At 42.9% G+C, this 15,897-nt stretch overlaps 1 protein-coding gene across 1 annotated transcript in view; it reads right to left on the reverse strand.

The window, feature by feature from the left end:
* MATN3 (matrilin 3) overlaps positions 1-15,897 on the reverse strand; it is a 31,102-nt gene extending 15,205 nt beyond the window's left edge. Inside the window, exons 1-2 of the mRNA XM_040429867.1 lie at positions 15,657-15,897; positions 3,691-4,260 (exon numbers count right to left, since the gene is read on the reverse strand). Coding sequence (XP_040285801.1) covers positions 3,691-4,260; positions 15,657-15,897 — 811 coding nt within the window. The remainder of the gene's footprint in view (positions 1-3,690; positions 4,261-15,656) is intronic.

A 15,897-nucleotide genomic window follows, 5' to 3' on the forward strand; every position in this document is an offset into this window, starting at 1 on the left:
GGGGGGGGGGGGGCATTTAAATTTTCGCCTCAGGCAGCAGTAAGGCTAGGTGTACCCCTGGATGGCATTCGTCAGACGTATACAATTGTTTTTGATGTCTGTATAAGTCGGGCTCTGTTCACATCTGCACTCTTTCTTCCGGTACAATGGTGGACACCATGACGTAAATGAAACACCTTTATAGTCAATGGAGTCTGCCCTGTGAGGGAATGCACACTGCTGTCCTGGGTCTTGGTCCCGCTCCTGCGATGGGTAGTGCAGATGTGAACAGGGCTCGTCTGTACGTCGTTCTATAGCCCTGCAATCATTAGCTTACTGTGCAATTACCAGGAGGAACCTCTGGAAATAATTCCGACTCATTGCAGTTATGTAAATTGGACTTGCTAATCATTCAGATATAACAGCACATCAGCATCGTACTTTGCATCTACATTAAGCTCTATATATATATATATTAGTGCTCAAACCAATCAGCATTAAGCTTTCATTTATCAAACTGTTCTGGAAAAATGAAAGCTGAGCTGTGTTTGGTTACTATCTGCAGCTAAGGCAGTCTTAGGCTACATTCACAATAGACATCCTGTCAGTTTTTCATGGGCGTTTTTGCATCCATTTTCTGTCCGTCTGGCCGTTTTAAATCCGTTTTGGCCGTCAAATAAAATCCCAACACCAGTACACATAATGTCTCCTCTAGTGGCCCCCAGCAGTAATAATATCTCCCATAGTGGCCCCCAGCAGTAGTAATATCCCCCATAGTGGCCCCCATCAGTAATAATGTCCTCCATAGTGGCGCCCAGCGGTAATAATGTCCCTCTTTTTGGCCCCCAGCAGTAATAATGTCCCCCATAGTGGGCCCCAGCAGTAATAATGTCCCCCATAGTGGCCCCCAGCAGTAATAATGTCCCCCATAGTGCCCCCAGCAGTAATAATGTCCCCCATATTGGCCCCCAGCAGCAATAATGTCCCCCATAGTGGTCCCCAGCAGTAATAATGTCCCCCATAGTGGCCCCCAGCAGTAATAATGTCCCCCATAGTGGTCCCCAGCAGTAATAATGTCCCCCATATTAGCCCCCAGCAGTAATAATGTCCCCCATAGTGGCCCCCAGCAGTAATAATGTCCTCCATAGTGGCCCCCGGCGGTAATAATGTCCCCCATAGTGGCCCCCGGCGGTAATAATGTCCCCCATAGTGGGCCCCAGCGGTAATAATGTCCCCCATATTGGCCCCCAGCGGTAATAATAGGGATACAGATCCCAGGATACAGGGATTACACACTAGACTAGAACTAGATACAAAGAATCTGGAAAGAGATGTACATAGCATACACGATCCCCAGGAACCAAAATACTATAAGGTCTGGACATATAAAGGCTAAACAAACAACAATTCCACCTAAATCAAGTAGGCCAAGCTAGATGATAACCTACCCAGATTTAGATTCAAGGAAGTGTAATGCTCCGCTAGTGGACATTACCACTCTTTTTGCCCCATCTCTATCTCTTATGGTTGATCTAATGTCATCTTATGTATTTAACCGAGATCCTGCAAAATGTGTACATTTATTTCCTATGAAACTGTTGTATTGTATGTAATGTGCCTGGTTCACCAGCAGATGGTGGCAATATTGGCAGAGTTAGTTTGCCTGGAATGGACCATTTTTGGCCATTCCAGCCCTCTCTAGAGAGGGAGGAGTTTTAGTTTAGTTGGTGAAGGTCAGTCTGGCCTACCCCCTGTCCAAGGGAGGTTGTGGCAGCAGGGGAGCTCGTTCCTGCTGGGCGAGCCCTGCCTGAGAGAGTTCTGAGTACCCCCTTCAAGGGGAAGGGTGTGTTCCAGCCAGCAGAGCATGTCTGTTCTGCTGAGCCCAGAGGCCTAAGCTTAAGTCAGGAAGCAAGATTCCCTGAATAAAGACAGAGATAAAGACAAAGATACAGATCAAGATAAAGAAAGAGTCAGACTACAGAAAGCTAAGTTGCAGCCTACAGCAGAAAGCAAAAGTTCCTATTTAATCCAGCCAGTATAGCAGAGCTGAATGAGTTCTGATGTAGCAGAGCTGATTGTGTTTGCCAGCCAAAAGTTAAGCCAAAATCTGCTGATAACCAAGATAAAGGTTCCTGATGCAAGTTTACTCAATACCAGTCTGGACTCAATTTATTCTGCAAATCCCTAAATTTTTAACCCTTTTATCACTGCTTCGGACGAACACGCTTGGGGTTACGGATATCCAGGTAGGAGCACCGTGACAAGTGCAAACGCCACACCTAAAGGGACACTATAGGCAACCCTTACACCACTCTGGCATTCCTACACCTGGGTTCCACCATAACCTTTTACATAGGGGCATTTATTCCCTCGTTGTTGAAATGCAACTGGCATCACGATAAAACTATTATAACACCTGTAGAAGAGACCCCGGGGCGGGACCGGCCTGCTGCAGAAGCTTCACAGCAACTGCCTCAAAAATGCTAGCAAATAGCTAAATATCAAACAACAATCCTTTTTTCTCATAACACCCATTGGCCCATGATAAATAGAGGTTTGTTGGCATCACCTGGCTCTACACAACTATTTTTTTTAACTAATAAAGTATAACATTCCAATTCTATAACTTTTACTTTCTTTTCTTGCCACAACCTCTACTAAAGAATTTTTCTACAGGTCTCTGTTACGAACTGAACCCAGACTTTTTTGCATGGTAGGCATCACACTTACCACTACACTACAGATCCACATTACTTTAATGATGGAATTTTCTGTGCCTAAAACCCACTAAAGATTAATAATAGTATAATAAGTATTATTATAATAATAAGGGAGTCGGTCACCACCTATAAGACTAATCCTAAGGTGCTGTTGTGCACTCAAACACCGTTTAAAACATACCTTTGGTATCTTTATGTGCATTTTTGATTGTAAGAAAATGAACTTTGTCCTATATGCTAATGGGACACAAAGTATCTACCAAGGCCCAAGCCCGCTTTGTTAGTAATTTTTTTTGTGAAGGTTATAGCAGAAAAAATTAACCCACCAGCTTTTTTTTAACCGTAAACGAAAAGCTGGAAAATAAAAGTGCATAAGAAGCCACTAAACTTTATTTAAAATTATTTCTGCAAAGAAAATAGTAATGCCTTTTAGGAACTTCTTCCAACAGTGGAGGTCTGTAGAGTAGTGGTAAACTTGCTGCCTGTTGTTCAGAATGTTTGGGGTTCAGTTTCTACTAGAGACCTGTGCAGTCATTTATTTAGTAAACGTCTATGTGTTCGAAGAAGGCCTCTCCACCCAACCCACATTGAAGGAAACTCCATTAGTATTCACTGCACTGAAGTGAAAACTAATGAGCCTCTGCCAGCACTGCCCTGAGGGCATCCACGGACAGAACTGCGCAGGGCACTAACCTACCTAATGTTGGCTCTACTCCTCCTCAGATGTGGTGGTTTGATGGGATTCGTTTACTGCATTTACATTGTGGTAGTTTCCCATGTGCTTTACCAGTACCAGCAGCATATGGAAACTGCAGCAATTCATGGTAAAACCTTATGCATTTTTCCACACGGTTCTTGGATGTGAGGCACACATCTCTTCATGTATGAACACCCTAAGGGTCTCAACATGATATCTTCCAAGACGTAATAAAAAAAAAAAATTCTGTGCAATTTCATGAATCACTGATTTTGGAAGTGGAAGATTACTTACCACAAAGAGACTCCTCAAACTTTGAGGTGAGCTTCTCAATGACTCCATACGTTTCCACATAAAAAACATGATCATCTAATGGATCACTGGCCATCAGCTTAAGAGACTGTATATCGGCCCTATCTACTCCCACCGCATAGATCTCTATACCAGCAGCCCGAGTCTTGGCAGCTACATCTTGTACCCTGTCTTGGGGCCTGCCATCTGTCACAATGATGGCCACTTTAGGTATGTTGAAGGACACATGGCGAGCTCCTGATTCCTCTGTAAATGCTTCATCTAGGGCTGTCTGTATGGCGAGCCCAGTCATGGTGCCAGTGGACAGCGGTTTAATCAAAGAGATGGCCTTTTTCATTTCAGGCTTGTTAAAGTAGGTCTTAAGGAAGAATTCTGTCTTCACCGTGCTGGCATAGTTCACCACGGCTACACGAGTTGCACGCTCACCGATATCTAATGTGTCAATCATATGTGAAAGGAAGATCTTGACTTTCTCAAACTCCTGAGGGCGGACACTGCGGGAACTGTCAATTATAAACACCAGATCCATGGGGCGGCTCTTACAGGCATTGTCTGTAAAGATAGGAGCCGAGAAGTTATATTTTAGATGCAGCTACATTTATAGACATTGGGGCGGATTTATTAATGCAGTCCTGCAATTAGACAAATAAAACTAGACCAGACAGGCAGAAACTGTGCCAAATTTATCACAATGGTGCATACTGTATGATTTGACGCAACTCGGTAGACGGAGCCACCTCCTGGCTAACTTAATGTACACTTATATTTTGCACCACGGTATGGCAATGTTCATATTTCCGTGTCAGTATTATGTACGTGAAAAAAGCGTCTTTATTTAATCCGTGAAGATGTCCGTGAAGGATCCGTGGAAGGTCTGTGTGTCCATTTTTACCCTTCACGTGTCATCCGTAATCCACGGACATTGCTCAACTTAAAATGAATTTCAAGAGCATTTACTATCTGTTTTCCGTCAAAAACAGACGCACCAAAGATGCCATCCTTGATTTTCACTGACTCATAGACTTCAATGGGCGTGTTTGGTCCCCATCACCAACCAAAGTAGTACATTTTAAGAGAGAGTGTCCCTGTAAAGGTAGCCTGTCAAGACATTTGACCATATACAACTGCTGACATCACTAGGTAGGGTCTGGGGAGAGCAGGTCAAACATATTTTTGTGGAGCTTTTATTATGAGAGGAAATGTGGATATGAAGTTTTATTCTGCTAGATTCTGCTCCTGCAAGTGCTCTCTACCACCTGCATTGAGCTGTTTCACAGTCCTTCTCTCGGCTATGAGAGACAGCTGTAGCAACCAACTAGTAGTCCACTACAGCTGTTACTCAGAGCAAAGGTGGGCTGTGAGCAGCTCAATACAGTGAAGTTTTTGCCTGCTGGGCACTTGCAGGAGAAAACCTGGCAGAATAAAAGTTCATAGTCACACTACTCCTGATAATAAAAGCTCCACAAAAGTTAAGTTTATTCTGCTCTCCCCAGCCCCTGTCTAGTGCTATCAGCAGTTTTGCACAGTTCATTTTATGATGGGGCATAGTGGTCCTTAAAGGGGTTTTCGAGATAATCTATCTTCTGGATAGGTCATCAGTATCTGATTGGTTTTGGTCCGACACCCAGGACCCCTGCCGATCAGCTGTTTGAGAAGACACGATGCTCCCAAGCACAGCTGCTGTACAATGTACGGCGCTGTGCTTGGTGAGCTGAGAGAAGGTTGCAGCACTACTGCTAGTGCCGATGCCTTCTCAAACAGTCGATCGGCAGGTATCCTGGGAGTCAGATCCCCACCGATCAGATACTGATGACCTATACAGAGGATAGATCATCAGTTAAAAAATCTCAGAAAACCCCTTTAAACACTGTTTCTGATCTTAGAGAGAACTGTGCAATCATATAGTCACAGCTGCATGGTCCTCTCTATCCCCTGCCTGTACTCAAGTCTGTGATGGATGCAGGAACCTGAACCATCCATTTTTAGCCTCTTGTTACATCTTCACAATGATGGAGCCTGGGGAGATGAGTAATCACTGGAACTGAGGTATGCAGCAGTAACCCTTCCCATGCCCTTAACCAGGATGTTTAAATTTAACCATTTGGCTGCCCTAGACCACCAGAGACCCTTATATTAATCATTTCACTGCCATAGACTATGAGGGATCCTTATATTAACTACTTCACTACCCTAGACCAGTGTTTCCCAACCAGTGTGCCTCCAGCTGTTGCAAAACTACAACTCCCAGCATGCCCGCACAGCCAAAGGCTGTCCGGGCATGCTGGGAGTCGTAGTTTTGCAACAGCTGGAGGCACACTGGTTGGGAAACACTGCCCTAGACCACCAGGGATACAGACTTGAACCCTTCCACTGCCCACGGCCTTCAGGGATGTCGACCATAACTTTGCTAGATCTGGATGCTGTTAAATATATTTGCCTGGATGATTTTTGGCCGTGTATATGTTTCTGCATTATAGCTAATTCTTAGGGCTCTGTAGTTAATATTTATTTAATGTGGTCCGGCATTAACCCACTTACAGGGCTGAGCACCCAGGACCTTACTACCCTGCTCCCTCGCTACAGAGGTTTACAGGAACATTGATTTAAGAGACAACCTGAGCTAGACTTTCCTTTGCCACCATGGCCCTGTTTTTAAACAAAGCAGAAGGGCTTGTTGGCGCTGCCCTGGCCTGAGGAAATGACCCACCAGTCCCTCCTAAGCTAAACCACAAAAATGATATAAACACAGATCCAAGTTCATGGAATCACACAGAATAAGTAGAGGCTTCACGTGATAATATATAGATTATCAGGATGCCTATATGGCTGGAAGCAGAACAGTGAAGCTGGCAGCCAGCACTCGTGTGCTTCCACATAAGGTGCACATTGGAAGGACCTCTGGGAGCTCCATTATCCACATGGTGTTCCTCACAGCTCCTCTATTAATCAGGACTGTTTGCCTCCTGAGCTCAATGTAAATATTTGCCTTATGAAGGAAACTTGGCCATCCTGGACTTGTACTGTCTATGTTTGCTCAGACATTAAATGCGTTCTCCTTTGCTTTCACTTCTTCTAACATCTTATGTTTGAGACGTTGCCTTACACTAACATTGAGATTATCCTACATATCATAGCCTGTGAATGTTCAATACTTACTGACAGAACGTAATAGAATATATATATATATATATTATATATAACCCCTTTAACAAAGGTGGTGGATCTCTCATTCAGGATAATAGGAAGGACAATAGCTACAGAGAGTTTCTCACTCTGGAGGACTCAGCAAGTCCATGGATTACATAGACAACCATTGGGAACTGTGTAATAATTCATTTCCCCTGTGGAGGCACTGTAGGGTGATTGATCACTTGTTGCTAGCTTCCTTTACAGATTACAACTAATTGATAGGGGTCGAAGACGCAGGACACTCTATGATTTGCTTATCATCAGGGGCACCTTCTCACAAAAAAGGTTGCTAAAACCAGACAACCCCTTTAAGGCTATGGGTTTGAATTTGACCAGGTTAACATGATAGTGGAGGGAGGTCATTCCTCTTACTTATCAAATATAATACAGTTAAGCGATTGGCTTCCCGACTATCTAATGTTTACGGGAGCCTCCGAGCAGCAGGCATCGGGGGTGATAAGGATTTCAATATGGTGAGTCGCAGCCAGAGGTTTCTGGCAGTGGCTCATTTCCCTCTCACCATTCAGAACACATGCATGCTTGGTTGAGAAAGCATGCGTGTGTTAGGTAGTCATGATAAACAGCTGTTATTAGCTGACCCGAGTTCTTCATGTATTATGTATCTTCATGTATAAATTTGTATTCACTGAGCTCCCTCTAGTGGTGGCTGCAGGCAGACAGTTTTATAATACACTACCATACATGAAGGGTAGCATAGGATTTAAAACAGTATGGGGGAAGAGTTATCACTGTATTTATGCCAGTTGCCCAGTTAGAATATACATATATATACAGTCAGGTCCATAAATATTGGGACATCGACACAATTCTAACATTTTTGTCTCTATACACCACCACAATGGATTTGAAATGAAACGAACAAGATGTGCTTTAAGGAGAAAAAATGGTAGGGCACACCAATATTAGGTACCACACGGATGATTGATAGACCAATATTTTATTTTATTAGTGATATACTCTTAAATAATCATTCAATAACCATTCATAAAAATGTCATAAAAATTCATAAAAGATTCAAAAAAATACACTCTTAAAAATACAATATACACATAGTAAATAGTAAAACTATCATAAATAGATCTGCAATAATATATAAAAATGTATGCAGTATTGTATAGATAGCTTCTACACTTTATGCCTCAAAATTTCGATGGTTCTACTAAATATATACCAAGATGCGTTAAGGAGGTGAATGCTGTCCTTCCAAATGGGTTAAATAACCCGATCGATGCTCCAATACATGAAGTGAGGAGTAAGTTCGTTATTTGAATAGAGTCTTTTTAAATAGTCACCAATGTCTTTGCGACTGTTGCGACTCAATAGTCGCTATCCGTATTAGAGTGTTACACTGTTGCTGCCTGTTAATAAAGAAGAGCCGAAGCTATTTGTACTCACAGTTTATGATGCAGTGATGTCGGCTTTTGCTGCGTCACAGGTGGCGTCCCACGTGTGGTAAGCAGTTATTACACAGGTACCAGCATGTAAAAATGATGCGACTTTCAGGATCCTCGGTGTTCTTATATGCCCGTGCTGTGTTGGAGATCAGTCGGTTATTCAGCAGGAGTGGACTTAGCCACAGGGCCGACTCTCCAGACGAGCAGGTATCCGGCTTGTCTTTGCTTATTCACAATGGAAAATCACCGATCCTTTGCTTCTTTATTTTCTTTTTCTTTGAGCGCTTTCGGTCCTCCGGTGCTGTACTTTATTCCATGGGATAGTTACCAAACGCGTTTCGGAGTTGGCTACGACTCCTTCATCAGTGGCGTATCTGTGTTTATATAGACATATGTGAATCTTTTAAACTTGTACTATTATAATTTGTAGTGTGAAAGTGATATACTTAGTCTATATATTTAATTTATTTTTATATTGAATTAGTAAGGGATATATCTGCACTTTAGACCTGAGAAGGAATGTATGTCACTTCCGATTCAAAGCTGATTAATTTAATCCGCACCTGGTTCAGGTATATAAAAGTTAGTCATTTCCATGGAGATTTTAGCCACTGATGAAGGAGTCGTAGCCAACTCCGAAACGCGTTTGGTAACTATCCCATGGAATAAAGTACAGCACCGGAGGACCGAAAGCGCTCAAAGAAAAAGAAAATAAAGAAGCAAAGGATCGGTGATTTTCCATTGTGAATAAGCAAAGACAAGCCGGATACCTGTTCGTCTGGAGAGTCGGCCCGGTGGCTAAGTCCACTCCTGCTGAATAACCGACTGATCTCCAACACAGCACGGGCATATAAGAACACCGAGGATCCTGAAAGTCGCATCATCTTTACATGCTGGTACCTGTGTAATAACTGCTTACCACACGTGGGACGCCACCTGTGACGCAGCAAAAGCCGACATCACTGCATCATAAACTGTGAGTACAAATAGCTTCGGCTCTTCTTTATTAACAGGCAGCAACAGTGTAACACTCTAATACGGATAGCGACTATTGAGTCGCAACAGTCGCAAAGACATTGGTGACTATTTAAAAAGACTCTATTCAAATAACGAACTTACTCCTCACTTCATGTATTGGAGCATCGATCGGGTTATTTAACCCATTTGGAAGGACAGTATTCACCTCCTTAACGCATCTTGGTATATATTTAGTAGAACCATCGAAATTTTGAGGCATAAAGTGTAGAAGCTATCTATACAATACTGCATACATTTTTATATATTATTGCAGATCTATTTATGATAGTTTTACTATTTACTATGTGTATATTGTATTTTTAAGAGTGTATTTTTTTGAATCTTTTATGAATTTTTATGACATTTTTATGAATGGTTATTGAATGATTATTTAAGAGTATATCACTAATAAAATAAAATATTGGTCTATCAATCATCCGTGTGGTACCTAATATTGGTGTGCCCTACCATTTTTTCTCCTTGATTCTACCATTACTTTTAGAGGATTGGGTGAATCCTCTTGGTAGGTGCACCCTTTTCCACTCTTGATTATACAGGTGAGCCCTCTCTACATATTTATTCAAGATGTGCTTTAACTGCAGACTGTCAGCTTTAATTTGAGGGTATTTGCATCCAAATCAGGTGAACGGTGTAGGAATTACAAGTTTGCATATGTGCCTCCCACTTGTTAAGGGACCAAAAGTAATGGGACAGTTGTCTTCTCAGCTGTTCCATGGCCAGGTGTGTTATTCCCTCATTATCCCAATAACAATGAGCAGATAAAAGGTCCAGAGGTCATTTCAAGTGTGCTATTTGCATTTGGAATCTGTTGCTGTCAACTCTCAAGTTGAGATCCAAAGAGCTGTCACTATCAGTGAAGAAAGCCATCATTAGGCTGAAAAAACAAAACAAATCCATCAGAGAGATAGCAAAAACATTAGGCGTGGCCAAAACAACTGTTTGGAACATTCTTAAAAAGAAGGAATGCACTGGTGAGCTCAGCAACACCAAAAGACCTGGAAGACCACGGAAAACAACTTTGGTGGATGACCGAAGAATTCTTTCCATGGTGAAGAAAACCCCCTTCACAACAGTTGGCCAGATCAAGAACACTCTCCAGGAGGTAGGTGTATGTGTGTCAAAGTCAACAATCAAGAGAAGACTTCACCAGAGTGAATACAGAGGGTTCACCACAAGATGTAAACTCTGCTACAAGTTGATCTTGGTCTCATCTGTCCATAGGATGTTGTTCCAGAATTGTGAAGGCTTTTTTAGATGTCGTTTGGCAAACTCTAATCTGACCTTCCTGTTTTTGAGGCTCACCATCAAAAACAGGAAGGTCAGATTAGAGTTTGCCAAACGACATCTAAAAAAGCCTTCACAATTCTGGAACAACATCCTATGGACAGATGAGACCAAGATCAACTTGTACCAGAGTGATGGGAAGAGAAGAGTATGGAGAAGGAAAGGAACTGCTCATGATCCTAAGCATACCACCTCATCAGTGAAGCATGGTGGTGGTAGTGTCATGGCGTGGGCATGTATGGCTGCCAATGGAACTGGTTCTCTTGTATTTATTGATGATGTGACTGCTGACAAAAGCAGCAGGATGAATTCTGAAGTGTTTCGGGCAATATTATCTGCTCATATTCAGCCAAATGGTTCAGAACTCATTGGACGGCGCTACACAGTGCAGATGGACAATGACCCAAAGCATACTGCAAAAGCAACCAAAGAGTTTTTTAAGGGAAAGAAGTGGAATGTTATGCAATGGCCAAGTCAATCACCTGTCCTGAATCCGATTGAGCATGCATTTCACTTGCTGAAGACAAAACTGAAGGGAAAATGCCCCAAGAACAAGCAGGAACTGAAGACAGTTGCAGTAGAGGCCTGGCAGAGCATCACCAGGGATGAAACCCAGCATCTGGTGATGTCTATGCGTTCCAGACTTCAGGCTGTAATTGACTGCCAAGTATTAAAAAGTGAAAGTTTGATTTATGATTATTATTCTGTCCAATTACTTTTGGTTCCTTAACAAGTGGGAGGCACATATGCAAACTGTTGATTTGGATGTAAATACCCTCAAATTAAAGCTGACAGTCTGCAGTTCAAGCACATCTTGTTCGTTTCATTTCAAATCCATTGTGGTGGTGTATAGAGCCCAAAATTTTAGAATTGTGTCGATATCCCAATATTTATGGACCTGACTGTATATATATACACTGCTCAAAAAAATAAAGGGAACACTTAAATAACACAATGTAACTCCAAGTCAATCACACTTCTGTGAAATCAAACTCTCCACTTAGGAAGCAACACCGAGTGACAATCAATTTCACATGCTGTTGTGCAAATGGGATAGACAACAGGTGGAAATTATAGGCAATTAGCAAGACACCTCCAATAAAGGAGTGGTTCTGCAGGTGGTGACCACATTCCACTTCTCAGTTCCTATGCTTCCTGGCTGATGTTTTGGTCACTTTTGAATGCTGGCGGTGCTTTCACTCTAGTGGTAGCATATGATGGAGTCTACAACCCACACAAGTGGCTCAGGTAGTGCAGCTTATCCAGGATGGCACATCAATGCGACCTGTGGCAAGAAGGTTTGCTGTGTATGTCAGCGTAGTGTCCAGAGCATGGAGGCGCTACCAGGAGACAGGCCAGTACATCAGGAGACGTGGAGGAGGCCGTAGGAGGGCAACAACCCAGCAGCAGGACCGCTACCTCCGCCTTTGTGCAAGGAGGAACAGAAAAAGCACTGCCAGAGCCCTGCAAAATGACCTCCAGCAGGCCACAAATGTGCATGTGTCTGCTCAAACGGGCAGAAACAGACTCCATGAGGGTGATATGAGGGCCCGACGTGCACAGGTGGGGGTTGTGCTTACAGCCCAACACCGTGCAGGACGTTTGGCATTTGCCAGAGAACACCAAGATTGGCAAATTCGCCACTGGCGGCCTGTGCTCTTCACAGATGAAAGCAGGTTCACACTGAGCACATGTGACAGACGTGACAGAGTCTGGAGATACCGTGGAGAACGTTCTGCTGCCTGCAACATCCTCCAGAATGACCGGTTTGGCATTGGGTCAGTAATGGTGTGGGGTGGCATTTCTTTGGAGGGCCGCACAGCCCTCCATGTGCTCGCCAGAGGTAGCCTGACTGCCATTAGGTACCGAGATGAGATCCTCAGACCCCTTGTGAGACCATATGCTGGTGCGGTTGGCCCTGGGTTCCTCCTAATGCAAGACAATGCTAGACCTCATGTGGCTGGAGTGTGTCAGCAGTTCCTGCAAGACGAAGGCATTGATGCTATGGACTGGACCGCCTGTTCCCCCAGACCTGAATCCAATTGAGCACATCTGGGACATCATGTCTCGCTCTATCCACCAACGTCACGTTGCACCACAGACTGTCCAGGAGTTGGCAGATGCTTTAGTCCAGGTCTGGGAGGAGATCCCTCAGGAGACCATCCGCCACCTCATCAGGAGCATGCACAGGCGTTGTAGGGAGGTCATACAGGCACGTGGAGGCCACACACACTACTGAGCCTCATTTTGACTTGTTTTAAGGACATTACATCAAAGTTGGATCAGCCTGTAGTGTGTTTTTCCACTTTAATTTTGAGGGTGACTCCAAATCCAGACCTCCATGGGTTGAAAAATTTGATTCCCATTTTTTTATTTTTGTGTGATTTTGTTGTCAGCACATTTAACTATGTAAAGAACAAAGTATTTCAGAAGAATATTTAATTAACTCAGATCTAGGATGTGTTATTTTTGTGTTCCCTTTATTTTTTTGAGCAGTGTATATACAGTGGGGGAAATAATTATTTGACCCCTCACTGATTTTGTAAGTTTGTCCAATGACAAAGAAATGAAAAGTCTCAGAACAGTATCATTTCAATGGTAGGTTTATTGTAACAGTGGCAGATAGCACATCAAAAGGAAAATCGAAAAAATAACTTTAAATAAAGATAGCAACTGATTTGCATTTCATGAGTGAAATAAGTATTTGAAACCCTCTAACAAAAAAAGACTTAATACTTGGTGGAAAAACCCTTGTTTGCAAGCACAGAGGTCAAACGTTTCTTGTAATTGATGACCAAGTTTGCGCACATTTTAGGAGGAAGTTGGTCCACTCCTCTTTGCAGATCATCTCTAAATCCCTAAGGTTTCGAGGCTGTCTCTGTGCAACTCTGAGCTTGAGCTCCCTCCATAGGTTTTCGATTGGATTAAGGTCCGGAGACTGACTAGGCCACTCCATGACCTTAATGTGCTTCTTCTTGAGCCACTCCTTTGTTGCCTTTGCTGTATGTTTTGGGTCATGGGTCGTGCTGGAACACCCATCCACGACCCATTTTCAGTTTCCTGGCAGAGGGAAGGAGGTTGTCGCTCAGGATTTCACGATACATGGCTCCGTCCATTTTCCCGTTTATGCGAATAAGTTGTCCTGTGCCCTTAGCAGAAAAACACCCCCAAAGCAAAATGTTTCCACCCCCATGCTTGACGGTGGGGACGGTGTTTTGGGGGTCATAGGCAGCATTTTTCTTCCTCCAAACACAGCGAGTTGAGTTAATGCCAAAGAGCTCTATTTTGGTCTCATCAGACCACAGCACCTTCTCCCAGTCACTCTCTGAATCATTCAGGTGTTCATTGGCAAACTTCAGACGGGCCTGCACATGTGCCTTCCTGAGCAGGGGGACCTTGCGAGCCCTGCAGGATTTTAATCCATTGCGGTGTAATGTGTTTCCAATGGTTTTCTTGGTGACTGTGGTCCCTGCTAATTTGAGGTCATTAACTAACTCCTCCCGTGTAGTTCTAGGATGCTTTTTCACCTTTCTCAGAACCATTGACACCCCACGAGGTGAGATCTTGCGTGGAGCCCCAGAGCGAGGTCGATTGATGGTCATTTTGTGCTCCTTCCATTTTCGAACAATCGCACCAACAGTTGTCACCTTCTCTCCCAGCTTCTTGCTAATGGTTTTGTAGCCCATTCCAGCCTTGTGCAGGTCTACAATTTTGTCTCTGACATCCTTGGACAGCTCTTTGGTCTTTCCCATGTTGGAGAGTTTGGAGTCTGCTTGATTGATTGATTCTGTGGACAGGTGTCTTTTATAGAGGTGACTAGTTAAGACAGGTGTCCTTAATGAGGGTGACTAATTGAGTAGAAGTGTCTAACCACTCTGTGGGAGCCAGAACTCTTAATGGTTGGTAGGGGTTCAAATACTTATTTCACTCAATGAAATGCAAATCAGTTGCTATCTTTTATTTAAAGTTATTTTTTCGATTTTCCTTTTGATGTGCTATCTGCCACTGTTACAATAAACCTACCATTGAAATGATACTGTTCTGAGACTTTTCATTTCTTTGTCATTGGACAAACTTACAAAATCAGTGAGGGGTCAAATAATTATTTCCCCCACTGTATATATATATATATATATATAGTATATATATTCACGGGGAGGGGAGCGATCAGCACTATGATATCTATGTATGCCTCTGATTATGAAGAGAGAGGGGTGTAAGCTGTAATAGAAACATAGAGTGATCACAGAAAAAAAAAAACATAGTTCATCTAGTCAGAGCTAATATTTCCTTTTTTTATTCTTGTCTCAGGACAGTTATACAGGTACTTGTATAAGTTTTCAATAAACTCTATCTATCTACAGTACAGTATCTATATCTATCTATCTTCTATCTCATTATCTATCTAAAAATAAAAATTATATATATATATATATATTGATCAAAATAAATAATAAATAAAATATACTATATGCATCTAAAAATAATGTAATGTGTGTATCATAGGTAATAAAAGTGAGCAAATGCCCATTAGAGCTGAACAGGTGAAATGATTCACCTTTCTTTCTATTCAATTTGTAGATCTAAAGCACGACAAAACGATTTGCCAGTTGCTTGTCAACCGTGAGCTGTTTGGCAAGACAGCAAAACGCGTTTCAAATGTGTTCATCTCTAATGAAATGAATACATAGACACATAATTGTATCTCTCTATGACAGCACGGTGGGTCAGTGGTTAGCACTGGTGCCTTACAGCGCTGGGGTCCCAGGTATGAATCCAACCAAGGACAACATCTGAATGGAGTTTGTATGTTCTCCTCGTGTTTCCTCCCACGCTCCAAAGACAAACTGATAGGGAACTTAGATTGTGAGCCCCATTGGGGACAGCGAGTGATGCTAACGTCTGTAAGGCGTTGCAGAATATCTCAGCGCTAGATAAGTGCAGAAAATAATAACTACTTGGAAACATAATTGCATCTACTTGGTTAAAACGAGATTCCTAGTGATACAGTGAAGCTCCTACCTGTTGGCCGGTTCACTTGAAGGGTCCTGGTGTCAGGCTTGGGGCGCACTTTTGCAGGGTGGGGAGGGCTGGCTAATATTCCAGGTCTGGGTATCGGAAACACTGCGCTACCGTGGACCATTGGAGGGAGGACGTAGCTGTTATGCATAGGATATCCGTACATCCGGTAATGGGTCCCATGAACAGCCACCAGCAAAAAGCCAAATGTATAAAGAACAGCCCTGCTCAATAACAGGTCCAT

The sequence above is a fragment of the Bufo bufo genome, chromosome 4 (assembly GCF_905171765.1).
Source record: "Bufo bufo chromosome 4, aBufBuf1.1, whole genome shotgun sequence".
NCBI classification, from domain to species: domain Eukaryota; kingdom Metazoa; phylum Chordata; class Amphibia; order Anura; family Bufonidae; genus Bufo; species Bufo bufo.